We start from the raw sequence: 23,643 nt of genomic DNA, 5'->3' as shown, positions 1-23,643 counted from the left end.
AAACATTTAAAACTAGTTTTAACTTCTTCCCTTTCATTTAGCATAGAAATTTGCTGAATTCAGTTTGAATCATGATCCTTTAGTGATGGTGCTGAGAGTGAAATCTCTTACTGGACGATAGAAAAGAGGAAACTTGATTGAGTCATTGAGTAACCTAGAGTTTGTAGCTTATTCATAATAAAACTCAAATTAAAACTTTGGTCAGTGCTCAAAATTCACCACAAAAATGGCATAAACATTTAAAACTAGTTTTAACTTCTTCCCTTTCATTTAGCCTAGAAATTTGCTGAATTCAGTTTGAATCATGATCCTTTAGTGATGGTGCTGAGAGTGAAATCTCTTACTGGACGATAGAAAAGAGGAAACTTGATTGAGTCATTGAGTAACCTAGAGTTTGTAGCTTATTCATAATGTTAATACTAATTACTACTGAGAATTTACTAACAGTGAACTGTGCATGTTCCGTGCAATGTCTAATAACGAAAAATGCTTTGAGGGCAGATATTACTATTCCTAATTCATGGATAAGGGAACTGATTCAGAGTGAAGTGACTTGCATAAGGTCATAGCTAATAAGTGACAAAGTTTCAAACCTAAACCTGTTGAATCCAAAACCTAGGCTCCTTCTATTGTATCAGGCCCCTGAGGTATTGAAGGAATCAGATTGATTCTTTTTCAGAAGATGGAGTATTAATAAGTAATTATGTTTTATAACGTAAGCACAGAAGATTTTAATCACTGAATTGAATCGCAGGCCAAGTGCTTTGTTTATAATAAACTGCTGTTAAACACCAGTGTTGTTGGAAAGTTACCATGTAAGTATACCTGGGCCCTGCATTAGTATTTTCTAATTCACCCCCTGGTGAATTTTATACCTAGAGAAGAACAGACTACGGGTTTTGCTTAAGGCTAGAGCCTGAGGCAGGAGAGAAGCAAAACTAGATGGTAGTTTAGCCCATGCTACTGTTTTTAGACTGCTACAGTGGTCAGCATTTCCTTGCCAGATGTTATAGGCATATATAAAAGAGGCAGTCCAAGGCTGCTACCTAACAGTTTTTCTAATAGTTTCTTTTGCTATGCTTTCTCTACATCATTTTAAGGAGGAACAACATCAAAGGGAACTCTCTCTACTTCGCAAAAGACTAGAAGAACTGGAAACAACACAAAGAAAACAACTAGAGGAACTTGGATCTTCTGGAGAATGATGTTCTTGGAGAACAGACAGATCAAAAGAGGTGAAGTTGGTGACTCAGTAAAACTTGACATTTTAACCTGTGGCATTTAGATACTTTTTACTGTTTGCCAAAACACTTGAATGTGCCTCAAGAAAAGGTACCTACTACATGCTGTATTGTATGACTGTCAGGATTTTAAGATGATACAAGTGAAGCATTACAAGAGAAAGTCTCAGAGATATTTAGAATATTTGACAATGGTTTGAGAATGTAAAACAAAAAGGAACTAATTAGAATCACATTTTAAAATTTTTACTTTGTTGAAATTTGTTTTGGCATTTTGAGTGAAATATAACTATCATTAATTCCCTCTTCATCTTTGAGATGCTTGACAGTAACAGGGTCCGTACACATCTTCTGGTTTACTATATACAAAAATTGTAGTTGAAAAAAGATGACAATTTAAAAGTCAGCATAAAGAATGTAAAGGTATCTATATACAAAAGGCTACCTTTTCTAAAAGCTGTGTGCACATAATTTATTAAAGAGCTTAATTTTTTTAATCTATATAATCTATATTGTGTTTAATTTTATATCAACCATATAGCATATATTTAGCAATATGACAGTCTACTGATTTTGGCTTTGTTAGAATAAAGTGCAAATAATTAAATCCTATGGCTGTATTAACAAGGGGGCCATTGATTATAAAACTTGAACTCAGGTCCCTTTAAATACCAACATTGTTGGTATTTAACTTTACTTCCCATTACTGTGGATCTAACCAAATAATTATGTGTTTTGTGTCCCTAAGTATGCTCTCATTTTTTTTTGGTCTATACCCATTGGAAGTCTTAATGTGACATCTTTTAGAGGAATTCTGCTGAAATAATTTCATGTTAATGAGGCCAAAGCTCAAGTCTCCCAAATTAAGTGGAATGTTCATTATCCCAAGGTGTTCATAGTCAAAAGTCCCAGTTGATAGTGAAGGCCAGGATTGTAATTGAGCAGTCCTTAGCACCATTTAGCAAACTAGGTTTACTTACTACATAATATAGCTGCTTATTCACAGCATATACAGTGACACCTTATCTCTGAAAAATAATTTCCATGGAGCCACTTAGAATAAAAAATCTATTATAACTAGAAAATTGAAAAAAAAAAAAGACAGTCCACAGTTACATCAAAATGTTTATTTTTTGGATATAGACATTTAAAACATTCATCTCCAAGAACAGCTTCAATCAGGTATACAATAAGAAATAGACTTTAAATCCTAATACAGAAAAGGTAACAGAATTTTTTAAATGCTGCTGTAGACACTAGTGTTTGTTAGAAAAAAAAGTTTATAAATGAATTGTTTTGCACCAAAAAAATATGCAAAGAAACTTGAAAATAGAAATTGTTTGCCATTTGTTGCTCTGGTTGCTGTTTAATATAGACCCAGTGACTGATTGTCTTCAGCACACATCTAATTTGGCCATTTACTGCATTTGGCTAATGTGATCCAAAATGTGATCTAGATAGTGCTTTTCACTGGAGGATTGACAAACACGCTACATACATTAGTGAATCTTCATACCACCTCAGTGAGGTAGCTTAGAAATATTATACAGAAATTGAGGCACAAAGAGGTAAGTGACTTGCCCAAAGTTCCCAACAGCACAGTCCCTGGAAGAGGAGGTAACTCTCCACACAGGACTCATGTGCCAGAAAGCTGGACAGGGACACCCTCATGTAGCATTTAGTAAATACTTAGATAAAGCTGTAGCTGATCCTTTGAGTTTTCAGTACCCTAAAGAAGGGGAAGTCTTCTGGGCAACTCTCCTACCCTTGGCTCTCAACTCTCCTACTGTTGTTCTCTTATGAACTCCTTCACTTCTTTGAAGACTGTAGCAGCCTTAGATGGGGACCAGACCTCTCACCTTTATTCTGATCTGTCATCTATTTGGTAGTTTTGTTTGTTTGAGGTGTGTCCGTTGGACAGACAATGGTCAAAAGCAACAGGATTGGGAAGGTGCCTATCAGGGTAGTAACTGCTTATTTTCTCTGATCAGTTTGTTGAGGTGTCACCTCTCTCATGCTTTTCCAGATAATACAGAAGCAAAAAGTAATTGCCTTTAAGACAAGCTCATATTTAAATCCTAATGCTCCATACAGTGTTGGTAAATGATTTCAAGGAATATGTGATCAATGTTATTTGACTTGAAAAAATTTCTTTCCTAGATGGGGGATTTGGAGCACCAAGGGTAAAAGGTGCCTGCCACAAGAAAAGCTCAAGGGTTGCCAATTATGCTGTTTACTTCTTCTGGTTTAATAGAAGGAAAACACAGTGGTATTAAAACTGGTCATGAGCAGCAAAAATTCAGGAATAAAAAATCAGCACTAAAAAGACTACAGTATAACTGGATAGAGAATTCTTTAAAAAGAAAGGCATGAATAAAATGGGTATTTTATAATTCTTTCTCCTGCGAGGAATACTTTCAAAAAGTACACAGTAAGACTAAGATACCAAGTTGTATACTAATATTTTTCAGGCCTTGGGCCTCAAATATATATATTTATATATAATACTCCAGTGTGAACAGCAATTCGATGAAATGTAAAATGTATCTTTTTTTTTTAAATCACACACAAGTATTCATAACCACAGGGTTCACCAGAAATCCAAAGCAAGGAGACACTCATATAGAAATGGAGTTACTCTTCCACAGATCGTTCTGATCAAAGGTTTTGGAACAGAAATGAATTAATGATTTTTTTGTATAATATCCAACATGTCCACTATCAAATACATTTAGTATGAAAAAATAGATGAAGAAAAGGAACATACATTAGGACAAAGTATCTGGTTAAAATGCTGTTCATTTAAATAAAGCCCACTCTCCTTACTTTAGAGCTCCTTGGTGAAATGGAGGTGAGTTTGATGGAGTGCAGTTGATGACCACTGAAAAACACGAGCCCTTTCAACAATGTTGCAACACTGTTTGTTAGTTTTTGGTTTAAACACACACACACACTCACAAATGCTAAGTGTACACTACCAAATTCTGCGGTCAGCTTTTCCAAGAACTACTGGGGAAAGTTTCAATGCTGCAAATCCTCGAGGTTGCCCTAACACCCCCACCTTGTTTCCAAATGACTCATTTCACATTTTGTTTGAGCACTGGCAGTATCCCTTTACAATGCAGAGGTGCAGTGTAGCACAAGTGCTACATAGCTGTAGTTTTCAAACAAAACCACTTATATCATTGTGCTTAAGTGGAGACTGTAGTTAACAATACTGACATTCGCTTACTGGCCCTGTATTCTCTGTAAACAAGGAGGCTGTTTGCAACAACCACTTCAACTCTATTTACAGAAGGGTTCCCACGGTATACACACAGGCACAATGGTTGGTATGCTTTCTAAAAGCTGTGCATGTGCCTTGGTCTCTTAAAAAGACAGTGCCCAAAGTGGAACCTATGTGCAAACAAGAAATTAACGACACAGAGTAGCTCAAGCAGCCACTTTGCTCCCAAGTCGTCTGAAGAACTTTGCCAGATTAAGCCAGGCCCCAGAGTGCTTACATCCACTTGCATTTCTTCTTTTCATCAAATAAGACTTTTACATGCAAGAGTTGTTTCTGAGCTTCTTCCAGCCCTCGTTCTCTTTCTAGTTTATTTAGAATCTGTTGACAATTAGAACAGTTATTTCAGATATTGTGGTTTTAGCATTACAATTCTGTTTTTTGCATACCTGATGCTATGAGTGGTAAAATCTGTATGAAACAGATGCCAACATTTTCTTCCATCATTTACATACTCACTTTGCAAGTTGTTTTGCTAAGTCCTTATCACAGGATCAACAATACCTTGGCTTAAAATAGAAGCTCGCAAGAAATACCAACTATTTGCTTACAAATATGGGGCCAGGCTTCCAAGGCCCTGCTTTATGCATTATGTCACAGCCATTCCAAGCACAGCAAGCATTCCTGGGCAGCCAACATGCAGGCAAGTATTTCTCCTTAAATGCAGCAGGCAGGGACATCCTGGTCAGAGACAGATCCTTCCCTTCCCTCCCATCTGGGCAGTGTAGTCCCTCCTCGTGCTTCCCTTCTCTCCCCTGACCCCTGGAACGAGGGATGCTTATCATGTTTAAGAACTCATTGCCTCTACCCTACCTTAGAGCTTCACTTCATCTTCAAGTAGCAAATGGAATTGGTGAGCTATTCTCACCATTGACATGGATAGCCTGTCCCAGCATGATTGGGGGGGAATCAGGGAAGGGGGAGTTAACATTTGTTTGGAAACAAAGCATCTGATGAATGTGTCTGTTTGAATTTCCAAAGAAAAAAACCCAGATTAAGGAGAATTAATCATAAAGGAGAATGGTTTATTGAAATAGTCGCTTAAGTTAGAAATATGTCATAATTTCATATAACGATTGAACACAGAATCTAGGCAATTTAACAAGCTTAGCTTTCATTTTTAGCAAATTACAATCAAGCATAAGCTGACCCCATTTAATAGGGCCACTACTTACTCATCAAAGTTAACTTGAGTCACTGTGACTGTAGGCCCCATGAACTCAAATGTAAATTCAGGCTGGTCCAAATGTGGTCAGCATGATAAAACTGTAAGCGGGGCAGCCATGTGCAGGGTCTGGCTCGGTGCCAGGATCCCCCATCTCAGACAGGCTTCCTGGCTTCCCTTTCTGGCCTTTTGGGATGCCAGAGCTGTTCTGAAACTGACAGAATGCTATAACCACATCCTTGTGCCTGATTCAAAGGTTAAAAACAATGTTATTTAAAATCTTACCTCATCAAAATATTTTACAATGTATTTGTAAATTTCTGTCAAGGCCACTTCTTCATTAAATTCATTTTCGTGTTTCTAAAAGAAAGACTTGTTGAGAGATTCTGAAATGACTTAAAGTAACCAAATATAAGCTTATTTCTGCTTTCTAATGATACCTTAGATTCCTGAGTTAAAAATTCTTCCATTTCTGAGGATGACAATGGAGGCAAATCCCTGATTGCTTTGTAATAAGATTTTACTTCTTCTTTGTAGGTTGGGATATCCTTGGCATAGAGAAGCTTATTAGTTGGTGCTTCCTGGGGAAAAAAAAAAAAAAAAAAAGCAACCATCACCAAAAGAGTAAAAAAAAAAAAAAAAAAAAAAAAGATGGGGGAGGAATTTATAATATTCCAATGTAGCTGAACCCCCACCACCAACCAGTTTTACCTCTTGCTAACAAGGCTTCATGCAGTAGGCCTTAAATGTTGTTGACTGAATGACTGACTGCTATCTAGATAGTTCTGGTGAGTCACTGTTATTTTCAGGCAGATTAAATGCTAATATATTCTGCCTTCCTCTCATAAAAGAACTAAAATTATTATTTTTGCATGATTTTGAGTTACTGTAACAATGGAACTTATTTCAATCATAGTTCATTACTAATGGTTGTAAAAAGCCTGAATTAAAACATTTGCTCTCATCCTCACCCACCAGTGAATTTGGCATTTATAAAAGACTTGATTGTAGGTCTGATTGAGCCCTTTATATAACCATGAAACTGGTAAGTAATTGGCAGTGGCAGATTTTCTAGCTTGTCCCTTTTATTTCATTAGATTATAAACATCTTCCAGTTTCTTCAAGGAAGCACATGGTCATTAGTATTGGCGGCTCTGATGTGTGATTTTGCAAAGGTTCTCTGGCAGTTTGAATGTTTCTACGTAATTATAACAGTGATATTTAAAAATTAAATATGATTTTATTTTTAAAAGTCATTATTTGTCACAAAACTTTAAAAAATTCTACTCAGGGAAGATAGGTAAGTTAGTGATAGGGCTGATGCCCCCAGCCCATGAGGCTGAATCAATGGCTTGATGAATCATTCTGAAGGATGCCTAGAGACTGAGATATTATTGAGATTTTCTCATTTGTCAAATTTAAGTGGAACCCAGAAATCATGCTATCATTCATTCATTCAATAAACATTATTAAGCACTGGAGCAGGCATTGAGAGTACAATGATAAAGACTAGCGGCTGCCCTTGAGAAGCTTACAATCTAGTTGCAAAGATAGATTTATGAAGTGCTTACTATGATACAAATAATTAGCAGCAGGAGTTGACAAAAAAGAGTTGGACAAATCAAAAATCATAATTCTGCTACTTTGTGTGGTTTTAGGCAAGACTTGTAACCTCCCAGAACATCAATTTTCTCATCTATAAAATGAGGGTAATAATAACTACCTTATTTGGTACTTGTGAGGATTAAGTGAAATGTGTCAAGAACATAATTCATAAACAACTGTTTTTAGTGTGAATAAACATTTAAGTGCCTTTCAGTGTGCTGCATGCTAAGATGAACTTTATTAGTCAAATGAAGAAAGTGCTGTAGGAAATACATTGGGGAAAGTTCACAAAGTAGGCGTATGTAGACTGATCTGAGTCTCCTACAGTTTCTGATCCTCATTAAGAAATCATATTTGTTGAATGAATAAAATGTTTATGATGAATAAATGGGCAGGATTTTACTAGACAGAGGGATTGTGAGACAGGAGAGATGAGCAAAGGGGTGTGAGAACAAGTTCATGGTGTGAACTTGGGAAAAGTAAAAGCTGTAGCACAGTGGGTATGTGGAGTGTGCAAGAAAATAATGAGGCCAGCAAAGAGGACTGAAGCCCATCAGGAAGCACTGTGTGGCACTGTGAAGACTTTAGCTGGTAGGTAATGGGAAATAGTTGCAATTTTTAAGAAGCAGACTGACATCATCAGATTTATGTTTTAGAAAGATTATCTGAGAGACAGTGAAAAGGAAAAGTTTAGAAGGATAGGTGGACAGCAGGGGCAAGGACACCAATTAGGAAGCAATTATCCCAGTAGGGACAGGATGAAGGGATAAGGCTAAGTGATAAGGCTAAGGAAGGAGGAGGGAGGGACAGACATTTGAGACAGAAGTGGGTGGTAACCAATAGTTTGGGGATAGAGGTTGGAAGGAAGAGGAGTCATAGATAACGTTGAGGAGTCTACCTTGAGAGACTAGGCAATGCTAGGGAAGACAAAAGTAAAAACAGATTTGTTTTGCAGAAATACTGCTGATAAAGAGTTTAGATTGTGACTGGGAGTCTGAGGCACCTATGGAACATCAGTCTCCATTCATTCCAGGTACTCTTAAAGTCCTGCCCAAGAACTCCCCCTCAGTGTTCAAAGATCTATTAGGCACGGATATTGCTCAGTTTAGTATATTTTGGAGGGCTCAAATAAGACCAAAACATCTCTTTCGAAGTTTGCTCTGATTTTTTTCTTTGCGTTCTTGGGACTATTGATCAGCAAAGAAAACCATAGGAAAACAGTACTCATGCTTTGATTAGAAACTGACGAACTGGTATTGTTAGAAATCTTGGGCAAGATTTTCTGTCCCATAAGCAACATGTTATATTCAAATAGGCATTTTATGTAGATTCAAATAGAATTGATTTAGGCAAATTTCAATAGTTGCATACTTTGGGTTAATAGTTTATCAGCGTCCATAGAATGTTTTTCTAGGAAACAAAACGCATACTTTGTGATAAAGTTTTTCACAGGCAGAATTCTGCAGTCAGGTGGGGCTAATTATTTTGTTTTTCACTTTAAAAAATTAGATGAAAAATAATGAGACAGATTTTAAAGAACAGCAAATTTACAGTGGCCCTTGCTATCTCTTTTTAGCTGGTGTAGTTTAGACCAATTGTTTATTATTTGAATGCTTATCAGAAAGACAAGTGTGTCAAACTCATAAGACTACATATAAGAAATACTCAAGCTGGGCCTTACCTTCCCTAGTTGCTGCTCTGTGAGAGAAAATGCATCCATGAATGCCTGGGCAATCACTGACAAACAGCCGTCTATATGTGGTGTCTTCTTAATGTCAAAGACAAACTGAGGGTTCTTCAGGATGTTTACCCAGAAGCGAAGAGGAAGGCTGTTCAAAGAGAGAATAATCTCTTTTCAAATAGGGCCATTCATGAAGCCAGTGGTCTGTTTATCACAGTTTGTAAATGGGTGTTTTTGTCCTTGTTATTGAAGTATACAACTCTGCTTAGCCAAACATACCAAGCAACAGACAGAAGCGTCACTTGGAGGGAAGAAGAAAGGGTTAACTGGCAGAGCTACTGTAAAAGAAGGATAGAGGAGGGTAAGTAAGTTTGAAAGTGGCCATGGACAAGAATTTTCTCCAGATAGCTCTTGATTATATATATAATCTCTCTCACCTGGATTATTTCCCATCTCCTGACAGTTTGTTCTTGCATAACTATCAGCAGTCCTCAACACAGAATCAGACCATGTCTCTCCTCTGCTCCAACCCTCTGTGGCTCTCCATCTCCTTCTGGATAACACCCTGCATGATCTGGCCCTCCTATCCCACTGCTGCTCACCGCACTCATTCCAACTCTCTTGTACTCCTTGCTGTTCTTCAAGTGGGCCAAGCAAGCACGCGCCTCACAACTTGTGCTCTTGGCGTCTGTCTGCCTGAAACTTTCTTGCCTCAGGTAGTCTCATGGTTTATGCCCTCTCCTTTTTCAAGACTTGGTTCAAGTGTCACCATCTCTGTGAGGCCTTCTCAGATCACCTAGTCCTGACACATACTAGCCTCCTTTCCTACTTTCTCCACTGCACTCATCATCTGCTAATGTACTACCGTTTGCATATTGCATTTAGTGTCTGTCCCCACCTATTAGAATGGGACCTGGACTTTCATCTGTTTTGTTACTATATCTCCAGCACCTAACTAACTGCTTGGCCCATAGTAGGTACTCGAATACCCGAACATGAACTTGGGACTGGTTCAAAGTCCTTCCATTATCTCCTTTTCAACTCTGGCCTAGCTCATTACCTCCACCATATGCTGCTGGGTCTCCCAACAGCTTTACTGTCCTGGCTGCTGCCCCTGCTCCGATGCCACAATCTTCAAGGTGGAATGGTGGCCCTCAGCTCCCAGTCTTGAGTGGTTGGGAGTGGCAGGGACTGGAGATAAGAGGCTAGAACAGGCCAGGGGCAGTGGCTCACACCAGTAATCTCACTACTTTGGTAGGCTGAAGCAGGAGGATGGCTTGAGTCCAGGAGTTTGAGACCAGCCTGGGCAAAGTAGTGAGACCTCATCTCACAAAAAGTTTTAAAAACTAGCAGAGTGCGGTGGCATGCTCATGTAATTCCAGCTACGATGGGAAGCTGAGGTGGGAGAATTGCTTGAGCCCAGTAGGCAGAGGTTGCAGTGAACCGAGATCCCACCACTACACTGCAGCCTGGGCGACAAGAGTGAGACCCTGTCTCAAAAAAAGAGGCTAGAACACAGGAAGAGAAGGGAGCAAGCCAGCGTAGAGAATTGGGATAGGCCTGGATTAAATGGGAGATTAGACCTAGAGCTCTGGAACTTCAGCTTTTGATACTCATTTAAAGTGACCTGGCTGCCTTCAGTGCCTGGAAAGCCTTGAACTTGCACTGAGAAGTTCTACTTCATCATAACTCTGAGTCTTTTCCAGCCCATGCATGCACACAGCATTTCAAAGAGAGATCATGAGCTACATTTCTTTACTGAGGAGGCAAAATTTTGATGCCTTGCCTGTCCTTAAGGTAAAATATAAAACAAAACACAAACTTTTGGCTAATTCTCATAGTATCTGAGTACTGCATTTGATAAAAAATTTCTGTACAGAATCAGAGTATAGACAGATAGCTTGGAGACTGCAAAGTAACTGATTAGGAACAAAAAATGGTTTATCATAACATTTTTTCTAATGCAAAAATGATATAAAACCACAAATGTTAATTTCTCATTCTTTGCTGGTCAACTTAAATTTGTTTTAACATTCTAGACAAAGTCTTTATGATGCACCAAAGATAACAGTTTATCTTCAAGAATAGGATTCTTGGCATAGGAATGGTTTCCTTTATTGTTTAAAAATAGTAACAGAATAAGAAACTACTTTGACATGATAGCTTACCAAGCCCAAAGATTCTGATATAAATGAATTCTTCTGTAACTATATATGTCTTGCTTTTAGTTAATATTCTGTCCCAGATTCTTGAAAACAGTCAATAATCACCTACATTCCCACCTGTTTGTTTTCCAAATATGTACGACGTCAGGATCTGTGATTTTTTTGTTTTCAGCCTGGGCGTCCAAAAAGTCAAAAAAGTATTTTATAGCAAATGGAGCTCTGCTGTTGGGTAAACTCCAAATGCTTCTAAAAAGTTTTTCAAGCACAGAATGAATTGCCACCTGAAAGACAGACAACATCAGATTTGGGAGATTAAAAACTGTGGTAGTGGTTTTGAAAACGTAATAGCAAAAGCAAATCCAAATTCAGGGAAAATAATGTACAAAACAGGGAAAAACAAACTAGAAGAGAAAAATGTAAAATTGTCAAATGTGGCCAGTGCTCACAGTATGGGTCAAAAGTCTTGAAAATCCATGTCCAGGTTTAGATTTGGTTCATAAGCTTCTTGCTGATAACAACATTGTTTAGTCAACTGGGAGGATATCAGAAATCTCTAGCAGTTGAAATGTCAGTTGTAGGGCTGTTTACATAAACCAGGAAGCCACGGATATTTGGCTTTTATTAGTTATGTTCAGCGTGGAAAAGCTCAAGTGATGCTGCTCTGTTCCCAGAATTTTTCCTGTTACATATATTTCTATCATAAGGTTTTATTGTGTACTTTCCAAAGCATTTCAGTATTTTACAAAAGCCAAACAGGCTGAGCTCTGTGGGACAGCTGAGAAAATCAAGAGGCTTGGTCTGTCCTCTGCCCACTAAACAAATCTCCTAAGCTCTAAGCAGATTCTTTGTTATAATCTGAAGAAGGATGCCCACCAAGTTCCTGAGGCCAAGTGTAGATAATAGCATTTATAGTGCTTATCATTCCAGAGGGGGAGAAAAAAAAGATCACCACAGACTTCTGTTAATTCCACTAAAAGCCAGATAAAGTAAAATTTGCTCTCAGTTTAGTATTCCACCGGCTTTCACATCTGACACTTTTATGTGTGAGCAGAATTCTTAATTTTAAAATGAAAAAAATTAAGATTTACTAGGTTTATAGTCATTGACCCTTCCCATCCCCTTCATTTTATTTGCAATTCAGAAAGGGAGTTTTATTGCTCATCTATAATAACAAGTAAACAAAAAGGAATAATTATGCTGTCAACCTAAAAAATAACAATAATAGTGAAATGGTGGGGAAAGAGACTGGGAACAATATTAAATCCCTGACTGAAGATACTACAGTACATATCTGTAAAGTGCTGTTCTCTTTGTAGTGTATAAAAAGAAGAGGAATGGGGCAGGAAGTGTTTACAATTTAAACTTTCATTTTGCTTTGCTAGAAGGCACAAGGGATTTGTAACATTTTCACACTTCAGTGGAAATTAAGTCAAACATATCATACACCCCCTAGGTAGCCATAAAGTGCTCCCAGAACAGTAAGTGTACCTTGGTCGACAGCAGCTTTGTCAGATACATTTCTTTTACTTTGAACTTATGCTTCCCTCGATGTCTCTTTCCTTGCACATCTTGGAATGCTTCTGAATCTGGTAAAATCTGAAGGGAGGACAGCAGAAGCGTTACCCAAGGAGACCATTCATGCTACAGAAGGCATGCAATTCAGTGGTGAGCACAAGAAAGCCTGAACTCACCAAATGGCAGTGGTCATCTGAGTATTCCACATCTGAACACCAGAGAAAGAGGGAGAGAAAGCAGTCCATTAAAAAAAGCAACCATGGGCTAATCGGCCTTCTCATAAAAGGTCCCATTTGTGCTATGTACTGAAGTTACTTGAGCTTTTTGACTTGAGCTCTTCATAGCTACATTTTTCCCCCTGCTGCATCTTAAGATCTTAAGAACAGCGTGAAGATGGGACGGGTGAGGGATTGGAGGAGGTAGATTCCCTAGTGACCTCTGATCTCTTGCTGGTAGGAGAGGCTCAAGCCTCATTCATTTAACAAATGTACCTAGAGCACCTATGTGCCAGGGACAACTGGGCATATAGCAATGAATAAGACCTAGTTTCCACCCTGATGGAATTTGCATTCTGGCCAATGAGAGACATCAAACTTCTAGGTACACAATTATTATAACTGATAAAGGTTACAAAGAGAATTATATGCTAAAGAATTAAAAAGAGACCAAATCTAGTCCAGGAGTATTTGAGGAAGGGATGTTTGAGCTGAATCTAATGAAGAGATAGAGTCAGCTAGGCAAATTGCAGGAAGGCCCAAAGTAGGAAGGAGCTGACCCTTTCTAGGATCTCAAAGGACAATGAGGTGGTGCTCACAGAGCAAGCCAAGAGTAGCGCAGAGTGAGGAAATGTGGCTGTAAAGGGTAAGGGAGTGGTAAATGGAGGGAAGAGAGGAAGTAAGGCATTTGGTTTGTTTGTTTTAAAGTTGAGAGAGGCTCAGTGGCTCACATCTGTAATCCCAGCACTTTGGGAAGCCAAGGCAGGAGGACTGCCTGAGCCCAGGATTTCAAGACCAGCCTGGACAATATAGCGAGACCTCATTTCTACAAAAAATTTTAAAAATTATCTGAGCATGGTAGCACACTCCTGTAATCCCAGCTACTTGGGAGGCTGAGGTGGGAGGATCATTTGAACCCAGGAGGTTGAGGCGTCAGTGAGCCATGATTGTACCACTGCACTCCAGCCTGGGCGACAGCGAGACACTGTCTTAAAAATAAAGATGAGAGAGACTAGCACGTCTTGAAATGCTAATGGAAAATGGGGAGTAGATGGAGAGGCAAAGAAAGTACAGGTGAGAAAAGAGATTACTGGTGGTGTAAGGATACTGAGAAGGTTGGAAAGGATGGTGGACCCAAAGCACAGGTGAGAGACTGGCCTTGAATGGAAGAAGGTCAGCCTACAAGCATCAAGGAAGAAGGCAGGTGCAGGTAGGTTGGTAGGTTTGGTATTGGCTGTTGAGGGACTTCTGATTAGTTTTCTCTGTAAAGAGTGCAGGGTGAAGTCATCTGCTGAGAGGAAAGCTGTGTAGTTCAAATCTTTGAGGAGAGAAGGCAGACATGGACAACACAGAGTTGAATTGCCCAGAGGAACCCAATGAGAGCAGGCTGTGTGGAGGGCCCTGGTCAACTTGGGTACCGTGAACTTATAGTGACCCCCTGTGTGCCATTATGTGCCTTTCTTCTGTGGCTCCCTAGCTGTAGGGTCAGGAAAGGATAATCGTTGGGTTCATCCAGGGTTGGGATTTTGACAGAGGGGCTGATGATAGGACAGAGGTACAGGAGGTTTAGAGTATTAGCAGGATGATAAGATGGTGGCTCTCAGTTGCAATGAATGGAAACTAGCAGCAGTGTTGACTGACTGGAGGGCCCACGAAGAGATCCAAATCTAAGATTCTACTATTCAATCCCCAAATAATAGGCTCTTCAAAAGGCCCAATCTTTGAAACCTAAAAACCACAGCTCTTCCACTTTTCAACACAAAGACACCATCCCCCTTAAGCTGGAATGATAGCAACTCTGTAAGATGGCTTCACCACAGCCCCATGTAGTGATGGAAGGTGGGTTTCCCCAAAGGAGTCCTACCCAATTATCCTGTCTGTATAATCAAGAACCCCACATTCCCTGTTTGTACTGACCAGATGCTCCCTGCTCCTTCTAATAGTGAATCCAGGAGTCAGGAAGCCCTACCTCTGGCTGTGTGTGTGAAAGGAGCCTGTTTGGGAGGAGCTCAGAACCTTTCCAAGGGCCAAGAGCTGATTGTCTTGACTGGGGTATAATTTCTCTGGAGACAAACCTGGAACAGGAATTTCCTGCCCCAGGGCTATCAGGGAAGCAGAAGATCACTTTAGAGACCAGCCTATTGACTTTCCCATAAAAGCTCCCCCTTTAGTTTGTCTCTCTCCAATTTCTGGGAATTTTGCAAGGGCTATCACAGGAGACTTGGACTTTCTAAGTGGATTATCTTGTTTGTTCAGTGCTTGCTGCGGGGCTCTGTGATGATTATCTGTACTCTTCCCTCTCAGTTTGCCAGGGGGAATCTCCTCTGTTAGCCCCCATCCTTCTAAAGGGTTGGAAAAAAGCTATGAGATTCTGCCCTGAGTTTAGGGCTATAAAGAGGCAGCCACTTCCTCAGTGCTGGGCAGTCCAGGCCAACCACCATTTATAGTTTCCTTTCCTTCTTGCAGGGATCACATTCTTAGGACTGGAAAGAGATCAAAATGGCTTTTCTCAGCTTTCAGAGAATTACATAGCAACAACTCAATCTCACCTTTGTGACAGTACAGATGAGAGAGGCAAAAAGCAATACTTTATAAAGCTAGGTGAGAACAAAAGGTTAACAATATTATATTGGTTACCTGAAGTAAAATTTGCTATCTTCTTAAAGACTTTTATAGTGGATCCATTTGATATCTGAAACCAAAGATCAAAGATATATGAGTTTTCAAAATTTAATGGATTTCTCAACTTCACCCAGGAATTAGATGGCTGGATGGATCTTACATGCTCTCACTTATTAAATCAAATATTTATAAAGAATTACTATGTTCTGGGCACTGTGTTGGAGGCTGGGACTAAATGACAAGCAAGACAGTGTCTCTGTCCTCAAGGGGCTCGTGGTCCTGTGGAGGAGGCTGATGAGGCCATGGGAGGCAGTGGGGTAGTATGCAGAAGGTGGAGGCCAGGACCCTGTGGGACAGATGGGAGGTGGGCCAGCCCTGGAAGAGGGGAAGACTGAGCTGTTAGGACATTCCCCCCAATTTGCAGAGGTCAGGAAAGACCTAGGCCAGTTTCATTTTTTGAGGTTAAAAAATTGTTACTTGCTATGGACTGAATGTTTGTGTCTCCTCCAGATTCCTATGTTGAAATCCTAATCCCAGTGTGATGGTATTAGGAGGTAGGGCCTTTGGGAGGTGACTGAGTCATGAGGTTGGAGCCCTCATGATGGGAATAGTGCCCTTATAAGAAGAGACACCAGGGCTGGGCGTGGTGCCTCACTCCGGTGATCCCAGCACTTTGGGAGGACGAAGAGGAGGATCACTTGAGTCCAGGAGTCTTGAGACCAGCCTGGGCAACATAGGGAGACCCCTTTATAAAAAAAATATTTAAAAATTAGCTGGGCGCATTGGTGCACACCTATAGTCCCAGCTACCTGGGAGGCTGAGGTGAGAGGATCACTTGAGCCCAGGCATTCAAGGCTGCACTGAGCCCTGACTGTGCCACTCTACTCCAGCCTGGGCGACAGAGTGAGACCTTATCTCTAAACAGAGGAGGAAAAGGAAGAGACAGCAGAGCTTGCCATGTCCCCTCTGCTTTCCACTACACAAGGATACAAGAAGACAGCTCTCAGCAAACCAGGAGGAGGGTCCTCACTGAGCTACTAGTACTTTGCCCTGACCGTGAACTTCCAGTCTCTGGAACTGTAAGGAACAAATGTTTAAGCCACCCAGTCAATGGTATTCTGTTATAGCAGCCCTAACTGACTATGACACTACTCTATTAAGAAATGCTGAAACGGGTTTTCAGAAATTGTGGTATATAAAGTTGGTGTCTACCCTATGACAGAGCCATTTCACATGTAGGCCCTTAGTCCACAGAAAGAAGTATAAATCCTGATTGGGAGCTATTTGTAATTGTCCCATACTGGAAACAACTCAAACATCCATCATTAGAATGAATAATTTGGGGCATATTCATACAACAGATTATAAAACAATGAAAATGAGCAAACTACTGTTACACGCCACATGGGTAAATCTTACAATCATAATGCTGAGCAGAAGAAGCTCGACAGAAAAGAAAGTATACTGACTGATTCCATTTACATAGAGCTTGAAAAAAAGGCCCAGTCAAAACTATCATGTTAGATATTTGGAGAAGAGAGCAGCGGTAGTGATTAGGAAAGGCCAGGAGAGGGCTTCTATTTTTTGACATGGGTGGTAGTTTCAGGATATGCTCACTTGATGATAATTCATCCAGCAGTATGCTTATAATTTGTTTTTCTGTAGGTATATACAGGTTGAGCATCCCTAATCCGAAAATTCAAAACGCTGCAAAATCTGAAACTTCTGGGTGCTGACATGGTGCCACAAGTGGAAAATTCCACACCTGAACTCATGATAGCATGTGACAGTCAAAACCCAATAAAAACTTTGATTTGTGCACAAATTATATAAAATTACCTTCAGGCTCTGTGTATAAGGTGTATATGAAACATAAATTCTGTGTTTAAACATGGGTCTTGTCACCAAAATATTTCATTATGTGTATGCAAATACTCTAAAATCCAAGCAAATTCCAAAATCTGAAATACTTTTGGTTCCAAGCATTTTGGATAAGGGATATTCAACTTGTGACATTTTTTCAAAAGCTTGTAAAATCACAAAATTTGCATATACTTTTTAATAAAAGCTTTGAAATGTAAGCATAACATGTGGGACAAGCTTAACTTTTGCTAATATTAAGTGTACAGCTCAATGACTATTCACATTAAATATATACTGGCATAACCACCACCTTTATCAAGATATAAAATATTGCAAGGTCCTGAAAAGTGCTCCCATTGTCCCTTCCGAGACAATGACCACCCCATCTTCATCCAGAAGTAATTACTTTTCTGTCTTCCATCACCATTTATGAATTTTGCCTGTTCTTGGGTATCATATAAATAGAATCATACAGTATGTACCGTGTCTAGATTTTGAGGGTCAATATAAGGTCTGTGACATTTATTCCTGTTGCAACTACAAGTAGTTCATTCTTTATTACTATGTGTTCATGTAGTATGAATATACTACCAAAAATTGTCATACAATAAAAGGAAAGAATTACCGATACATGCTACAGCATGGATGAACTGCAAAAACATGCGAAGAAGCCAGTCACAAAAGACCACATATTGTATGGTCCTATTTATATGAAATGTCTATAAAGATGGGAGCAGTAGACACGAGGGACTCCAAAAGCGGGGAGGGGGCTGGGGCAAGGGCTGAAAAAGTTCCTATTGGGTACTATGTTCACTGGGTGATGGGATCAATAGAAGCCCACATCTCAGCATCATGCAGTATACCCTTGTAGCAAACCTGCACATGTACCCACGAATCTAAAACAAAAGAATATATGAAATGTCCAAAATGGGCAAATTTATACAGATAGATCATAGATTACTAGTTGGCTAAAGCAGAGGTGGGGGAAATAAGGAGTGACTGTTAATAAATTCAAGGTTTCTTCAAGAGGGATGAAAATGTTCTAAAATTAGGTTGTGGCAATGGTTGCTCAATTCTGTAAGTATACCTAAAACCATTGCATTGTATACGTTAAACGAATTAGCTTTATGGTAATATAAATTATATTTTGGCTGGACACAGTGGCTCATGACTGTAATCCCAGCTCTTTGGGAAGCTGAGGCAGTAGGATTACTTGATCCTAGGAGTTCAAGACCAGCCTGGGGAACTCAGATCCCCATCTCTCCTCAAAAAAAAAAAAAAAAAAAAAAAAAGCACTGAGCATTGTGGCACATGCCTATAGTCCCAGCTGAGGCAGGAGGATGGCTTGAGCCTGGGAGGTCAAGGCTGCAGTGAGCCATGATTGTGCCACTGCACTCCAGCCTGGGCAACAGAGCAAGACCCTGTCTCAAAAATTATGCTTCAATAGAACTGATAAGAATTGCCACAGATTTTAAATGTATACATTTGACAAAGAAAGCCCTCTGTATATATTGCCTCTTTTGGAGTTAAAGTCAAGCGTTCTCACCTGAGACCTTTTGGTACCACGGAGACCAGGGTCAAGTGGCCCTACAGTGCCCCTCCCCCACACCCTGATGGGCACTCGCAAATCCCCAGGCAAGGAAGTGCCCTTCGGGCAGAGGGGGACAAAGATGCCAAGATGCTGGGGGCAGGCCTGGCTCTGTGGGAGGAGGGGCTCATTCACAAAATTACAAGACAGGGGTGGCAAGGAGGAGGCAGGTCAGAGATCCACAAATCCCCTTCATTCTGGAACTGTTTCTGGAGGACTGACCCTGTCACTTCTGAACCTTATCAGCTAAGTGACTTTTCCCTCCACTCTAAAGCTCCAAAGCTATTCTCAATTCTACTATTAATTTGGACCTTGCCTTCCCAGTTTGGAAAGAGTGGAAACCTAGAATTTCTCTTCTGGCCTGCTGCACATTGGTTATCAGAATGTACAAGCCCACCTACCAAGCACCAAAGGATTAAAACCTAATCTCCTTCAGGTTACACCCACAGGGAGGAACACAAAGCAAGAGCCAGCCCTCAAGAGGCCCTCAAACAGCTGTCCAGCCAGCTGTGTCCAGCAAGCCGCTACGTTTAGGCCAGAGGCCTCCAACTGCTGGTGTGCATGATATCTTGGTGGTGGGGTGGGGGCAGCACTGGGCAGGGGCCGGCTGGGGCCATCAGGCCTCTGCAAAGTGTCTCCAGCAGGGATTCTTAACTCTTACTGAGCTCTTCCACTCTGCTTCTATTACCGAGCATCCTCTCCTTTTCCCCTTGAGCTATTCATTGTTTGCTGGCTGATTTTTCAATTCTCCTCCATACTTGATGCAATTAAAGTAAATGCTCTGTGCAGGCACCCCCTTAGCAATACTCAGACACCGAGTTTATGAGAAGTTTTGAACATAGTTACAAAATTCCTCCCCACGAAGAGCTGGATATGCTCTGTTTCTAAGCCAATAAATATCTTTGTATAAAAGGAAGCTGGTGATTCATTCTGGGTAATTGTCAAAGAATGAATCCCAAATGTCTCCCATTGAGTGTTGAGCCAATACTTCACTACTGTCAGACGCTTTGTTTTGCCAAAAGCGAGCACCCTTACTCTATAATCACAAACACCGTGGATGGGCCTTCTGATAAGGAGCGCTGCCAAAAGTTCAAATGTCTCTTCAAGAGCTGGCAACAGCCCGCTGCCAGTGCTGTGCTCAGGCATTAAGATAGCATAGACACAGCTTGTACCAAGGAAATTTTACTCTGAAATTATCTCCCAAGAGCAAGTGTAGAAACATTTTATTAGTGGATGAGTGTGTGTGTGTGAGCATGTATGTATGAGTGCATTTCTAACTTTCACAGCTGCTCTGGAGCTGGAACATTTCCCCCATGTGACACCTTAACACGATTATAAAGACAGAAAAATAGTTTATTTACAGATGTTTGTGGGGGAAAGGTTTGCGTTTTCTTTTTAGCACAAGTCAGCTGCTGCTGAGGTAAGGACAGAAATGCCTTTTTGAAAAGTGTCCTGGAATGCAGAGTGTTAAAAAGATGATGCCGTTTGTTCCATCTGAAGAGCTCCAAATGCTCTTCTAAGAGTGACTCATTAGTCGTCCCCTAGTCCTGTGAGGCAGGGAGCGTCCTCTGGGCCCCTACTTTAGGGATGAAAACCAAATTAAATCAAAGAAAGATTAATGTCACTAGATGGATCTGCAGCAGGATTGTTTCTCCAGCCCAGAGCAGAACTGGTATGCACGGCAATTTCAAATTAAATTCCTTCCAGTCTCACAGTGTTCCAGGATTCGATGTGACAACAGGCGATTCCCCTCCAATCATCAATGGAGGGGAATTGGGGCCACCCCATGTTAGAAGTGGCAGAGATGACTGTAGACTTTCCCATCATTAGAATGAGGAGTTTTAACCACTCAGGGAGAGACAGACCCATATCAACAACTTAAAGCCATTTCTAAAATAAGCAGGAGCTGCACATCCTCCAAACCATTTGCAAGTGAAGGTAAGATTTCTTTATAAGATACCATGTTTACGGCATAGCTTAGAGAGAATTCCATGAAAAGAGATTTTCTAGAAATGTAAGGTTGAACTTATGTTTAACCTTATGAAACTACCACTTTTGTAGGTAAAAATGGTCACCTATGGACAGTTTCATATGGCTCCACCTAAGAGAAATGCTAGCATTGTAGCTATAAATTTTATGAAAAATTATGAATATGTTCTGAATATTGTGATAATTTAAAGAAAAAATCTGAAAACATGAGAATCAAATCACTACACAGAAACTCTGATTGAAATCTCTCATTCCTGAAATCACCTTTTCTGCTGAAACAATATTATGTGAAAACAGAATTCTATTCCACATGCTGTCCCAGCAGCCACGCGCCAATATTGCTCTCCCTCCGTCAATATCGTCTTCTCCCTCAGCTCTTCTCACTGATGTCCCAAGGCTGGAAACTGATGAAAACAAAATCTTGTTTCTCAGGGCTTGAGGGATAACCTTGCTGAGTCCTTCAGCACAGGGGTTCACCAGTGCATTGGAAGGGGCCGTCAGAACGTCCTCTACAGACTGGTCAAATCACACAGAAGGTTCTGGACATCCAGGGGAGGGCTTACAGGATGCTGGAAACCAGAGAAAATGCCACAGGGCTCCTGCTTCTTTCTCTCTTGTTTACTTGAAATTAACCTTCAGGCCACTAGCCAGCTCCCTAGTGATAGCCTATTAGTGATAGCCCTGAGACTGTCTTCCTCCTGAGGGAGTTGGGGCACCAAGAATGTGTGGGAAACTACAAAGACCTGAACACTTAAGACTCAAGAGTGATCCAGTTGGGTTGGAGTTGTCAGAGCCCAGATGCCTGAGAGAGGCTCCCTTTGGATGAAGGTAACTGTCGTCTTCACGGACTGCTGGCCAAAAAGAGGGTTAAAGTAGAAGTAGGGAAACATTTTGATAAACTCACAGACACGAGATTCGCCCTGGGATTTTAAGAGAAGTCACCCTTTATGAATTTGACATCAGAGAATGTAACTACCAGGATTTCTCCTCAGTCAGGCCCAGTTCTCTAGCCAGGCTACCTCGGAGGTTAGGAGCATGGGCTGAAAGCCTGGATCTGGGGAAGGTATCCCTCAGGCGCTGCGCAGAGCCACAGTCTCTAGAGTGCTTATTTCGTCTGCTTTCAGCCTTGAGGCATCAGTGAAGGAGCTCTGTGACTCTGGCCAAGTTTCTTAGCCTCCCTGGGCCTCAGAATGGGGCTGATAGTATTCACCTCATGGAGCGGTAAAGACGACGGAAAGAGCTGCTATTGGTCAAAGCCCTAGAACAGTGCCCAGTACACAAGAAGCATTGTACGTGTTTGTTAAATGAGTATCTAAAGACATTCGCACTGCAACAGACCTTTAGCGATTGTCCAGTCCCTTTTAGTGTCACAGATGATGGACTTGACCAGAAGGATTGCTGACCTTACTTAACAGACCCTTTGGGACATTCCTATGAGCTTTAAATATCTTTTGAATTACAAATTTGTTAGCAATGACCACTTCTGCATTAGTACACATCTGTTAACGACAGTGGTTAAACAACTTTTCTGCCTCTCAAAACCTTGCAGCTCAGAACTCGAAGTGTGATCTTTAGAGAAAATTTCCTGCCCAACGCCTGTCCTGCACACTCGCCGCCACTCCATAGCAGGGTGCAGGTGCGATAACTTGGCCCAGCCAAAGGTCACAGCAGGGTGTGAGTGAGAGGAAGAAGGCTGGACCCCGGAGAAACCACCCTGCCACAGTCCTAGGGGACGAGCATGCCCCACTCCCTGAACATGCAGGTGCACATGCCCCAGAACCTGTTAGCACCAGAGCAAAGCACAGTCCCCTTCATAGTCAACACACACAGAATGACATCCAGTTAAGGAAGTGCGCCGGGAGGGTTTAATTATAGGGGAGAAAGACTCCTCTGGCTTCATGTGTAAAGACACGCTTAACCCTTTGTCTGCACAGGACAGAATGACACTGGAACAGAAATGCACCCTCCTTCTGTGTTCATCAGATGGAAAATGGGAGTAAGGAAAGCACCTGCCTCCCAGGGTTTTTGTGGAGATTAATTGAGCTAATGCGCGTGAGCAGTGCCAGGCACTGGCTGCCATGGTTATCGTCATGGAAGGCAATTCCCCGGTGCTGGGGGTTGCCAAGGGTGTCAGCCAGTACGTGACAGGGCCCTGCCAGCAATGTGGGGCTCTGGGGGCTGCATCTAGTCCATGAGATGCTATATTTTTGTCATGCCCTCAAATCCCCTCTAGAAACCTGTTCTTCAAATGTGCTGAGAGTAAATCATTCAGAGGAGACCAGCTACACTCTGTTTGCCCTAAGGACAGACAAGGAAAGAAGAAACAGGCTGGCTCTCCAACAGCAGGGACTTTGTTTAGATAGTAGAAGGAACTGGCCATCACTACAGATTAACTTTAAAACCTAACTAATATGGACTAATTGGAGGGAGGTGAGTCTGATTCACTTAAAACTCCGAATTAGACCCTATTTTTAAATGAAATTTTTTTTTTTTTTTTTGCTTTTAAGCACATACAGTGACTCAAACTAGGGTGCTTTAGTAAATGAATAAGAGTGATAATTAGCATCTTGTCTCTTTGGAGGGAAATGCTAGCGCTCAAGAAAAAATTTTTTCTTTAACGAAAGGGTAAAAGCAAACTTCAGCCCAGCCCTGTCAAATTACTCCCAAATTTTGAGTCTGCGGAGGCGCTGCTTAATCAAGTATAGACGTAG

General features: G+C 40.9%; 2 protein-coding genes across 24 annotated transcripts in view; one reads left to right on the top strand and one right to left on the bottom strand.

Moving 5' to 3' along the window:
* CEP83 (centrosomal protein 83) overlaps positions 1-23,643 on the top strand; it is a 207,956-nt gene that overhangs the window by 157,374 nt on the left and 26,939 nt on the right. For 10 of the 19 annotated variants that reach the window (XM_055238458.2, XM_055238465.2, XM_063614259.1 and 7 more), the window contains one exon: positions 1,101-1,742. In XM_055238458.2, coding sequence (XP_055094433.1) covers positions 1,101-1,205 — 105 coding nt within the window. In that variant the 3' untranslated portion in view covers positions 1,206-1,742. Of the gene's footprint in view, positions 1-1,100; positions 1,743-5,004; positions 5,989-9,227; positions 10,124-12,746; positions 13,561-15,336; positions 15,464-17,157; positions 18,653-23,643 lie in introns of those variants that run through there. The other 9 variants (XM_055238460.2, XM_063614258.1, XM_063614254.1 and 6 more) reach the window with 6 other exon arrangements.
* PLXNC1 (plexin C1) overlaps positions 2,354-23,643 on the bottom strand; it is a 160,542-nt gene continuing 139,252 nt past the window's right edge. Inside the window, exons 24-31 of one of the 5 annotated variants that reach the window (XM_055238457.2) lie at positions 15,508-15,562; positions 12,832-12,863; positions 12,629-12,736; positions 11,258-11,421; positions 8,976-9,123; positions 6,130-6,270; positions 5,975-6,049; positions 2,354-4,845 (exon numbers count right to left, since the gene is read on the bottom strand). In XM_055238457.2, coding sequence (XP_055094432.1) covers positions 4,741-4,845; positions 5,975-6,049; positions 6,130-6,270; positions 8,976-9,123; positions 11,258-11,421; positions 12,629-12,736; positions 12,832-12,863; positions 15,508-15,562 — 828 coding nt within the window. In that variant the 3' untranslated portion in view covers positions 2,354-4,740. Of the gene's footprint in view, positions 4,846-5,974; positions 6,050-6,129; positions 6,271-8,975; positions 9,124-11,257; positions 11,422-12,628; positions 12,737-12,831; positions 12,864-15,507; positions 15,563-20,278; positions 21,784-23,643 lie in introns of those variants that run through there. The other 4 variants (XM_063614243.1, XM_063614244.1, XM_063614245.1 and 1 more) reach the window with 4 other exon arrangements.

The sequence above is a fragment of the Symphalangus syndactylus genome, chromosome 13 (assembly GCF_028878055.3).
Source record: "Symphalangus syndactylus isolate Jambi chromosome 13, NHGRI_mSymSyn1-v2.1_pri, whole genome shotgun sequence".
NCBI classification, from domain to species: domain Eukaryota; kingdom Metazoa; phylum Chordata; class Mammalia; order Primates; family Hylobatidae; genus Symphalangus; species Symphalangus syndactylus.
Note: the sequence above shows the minus strand (reverse complement) of the source record. Positions and strands in the feature narration are given on the sequence as shown.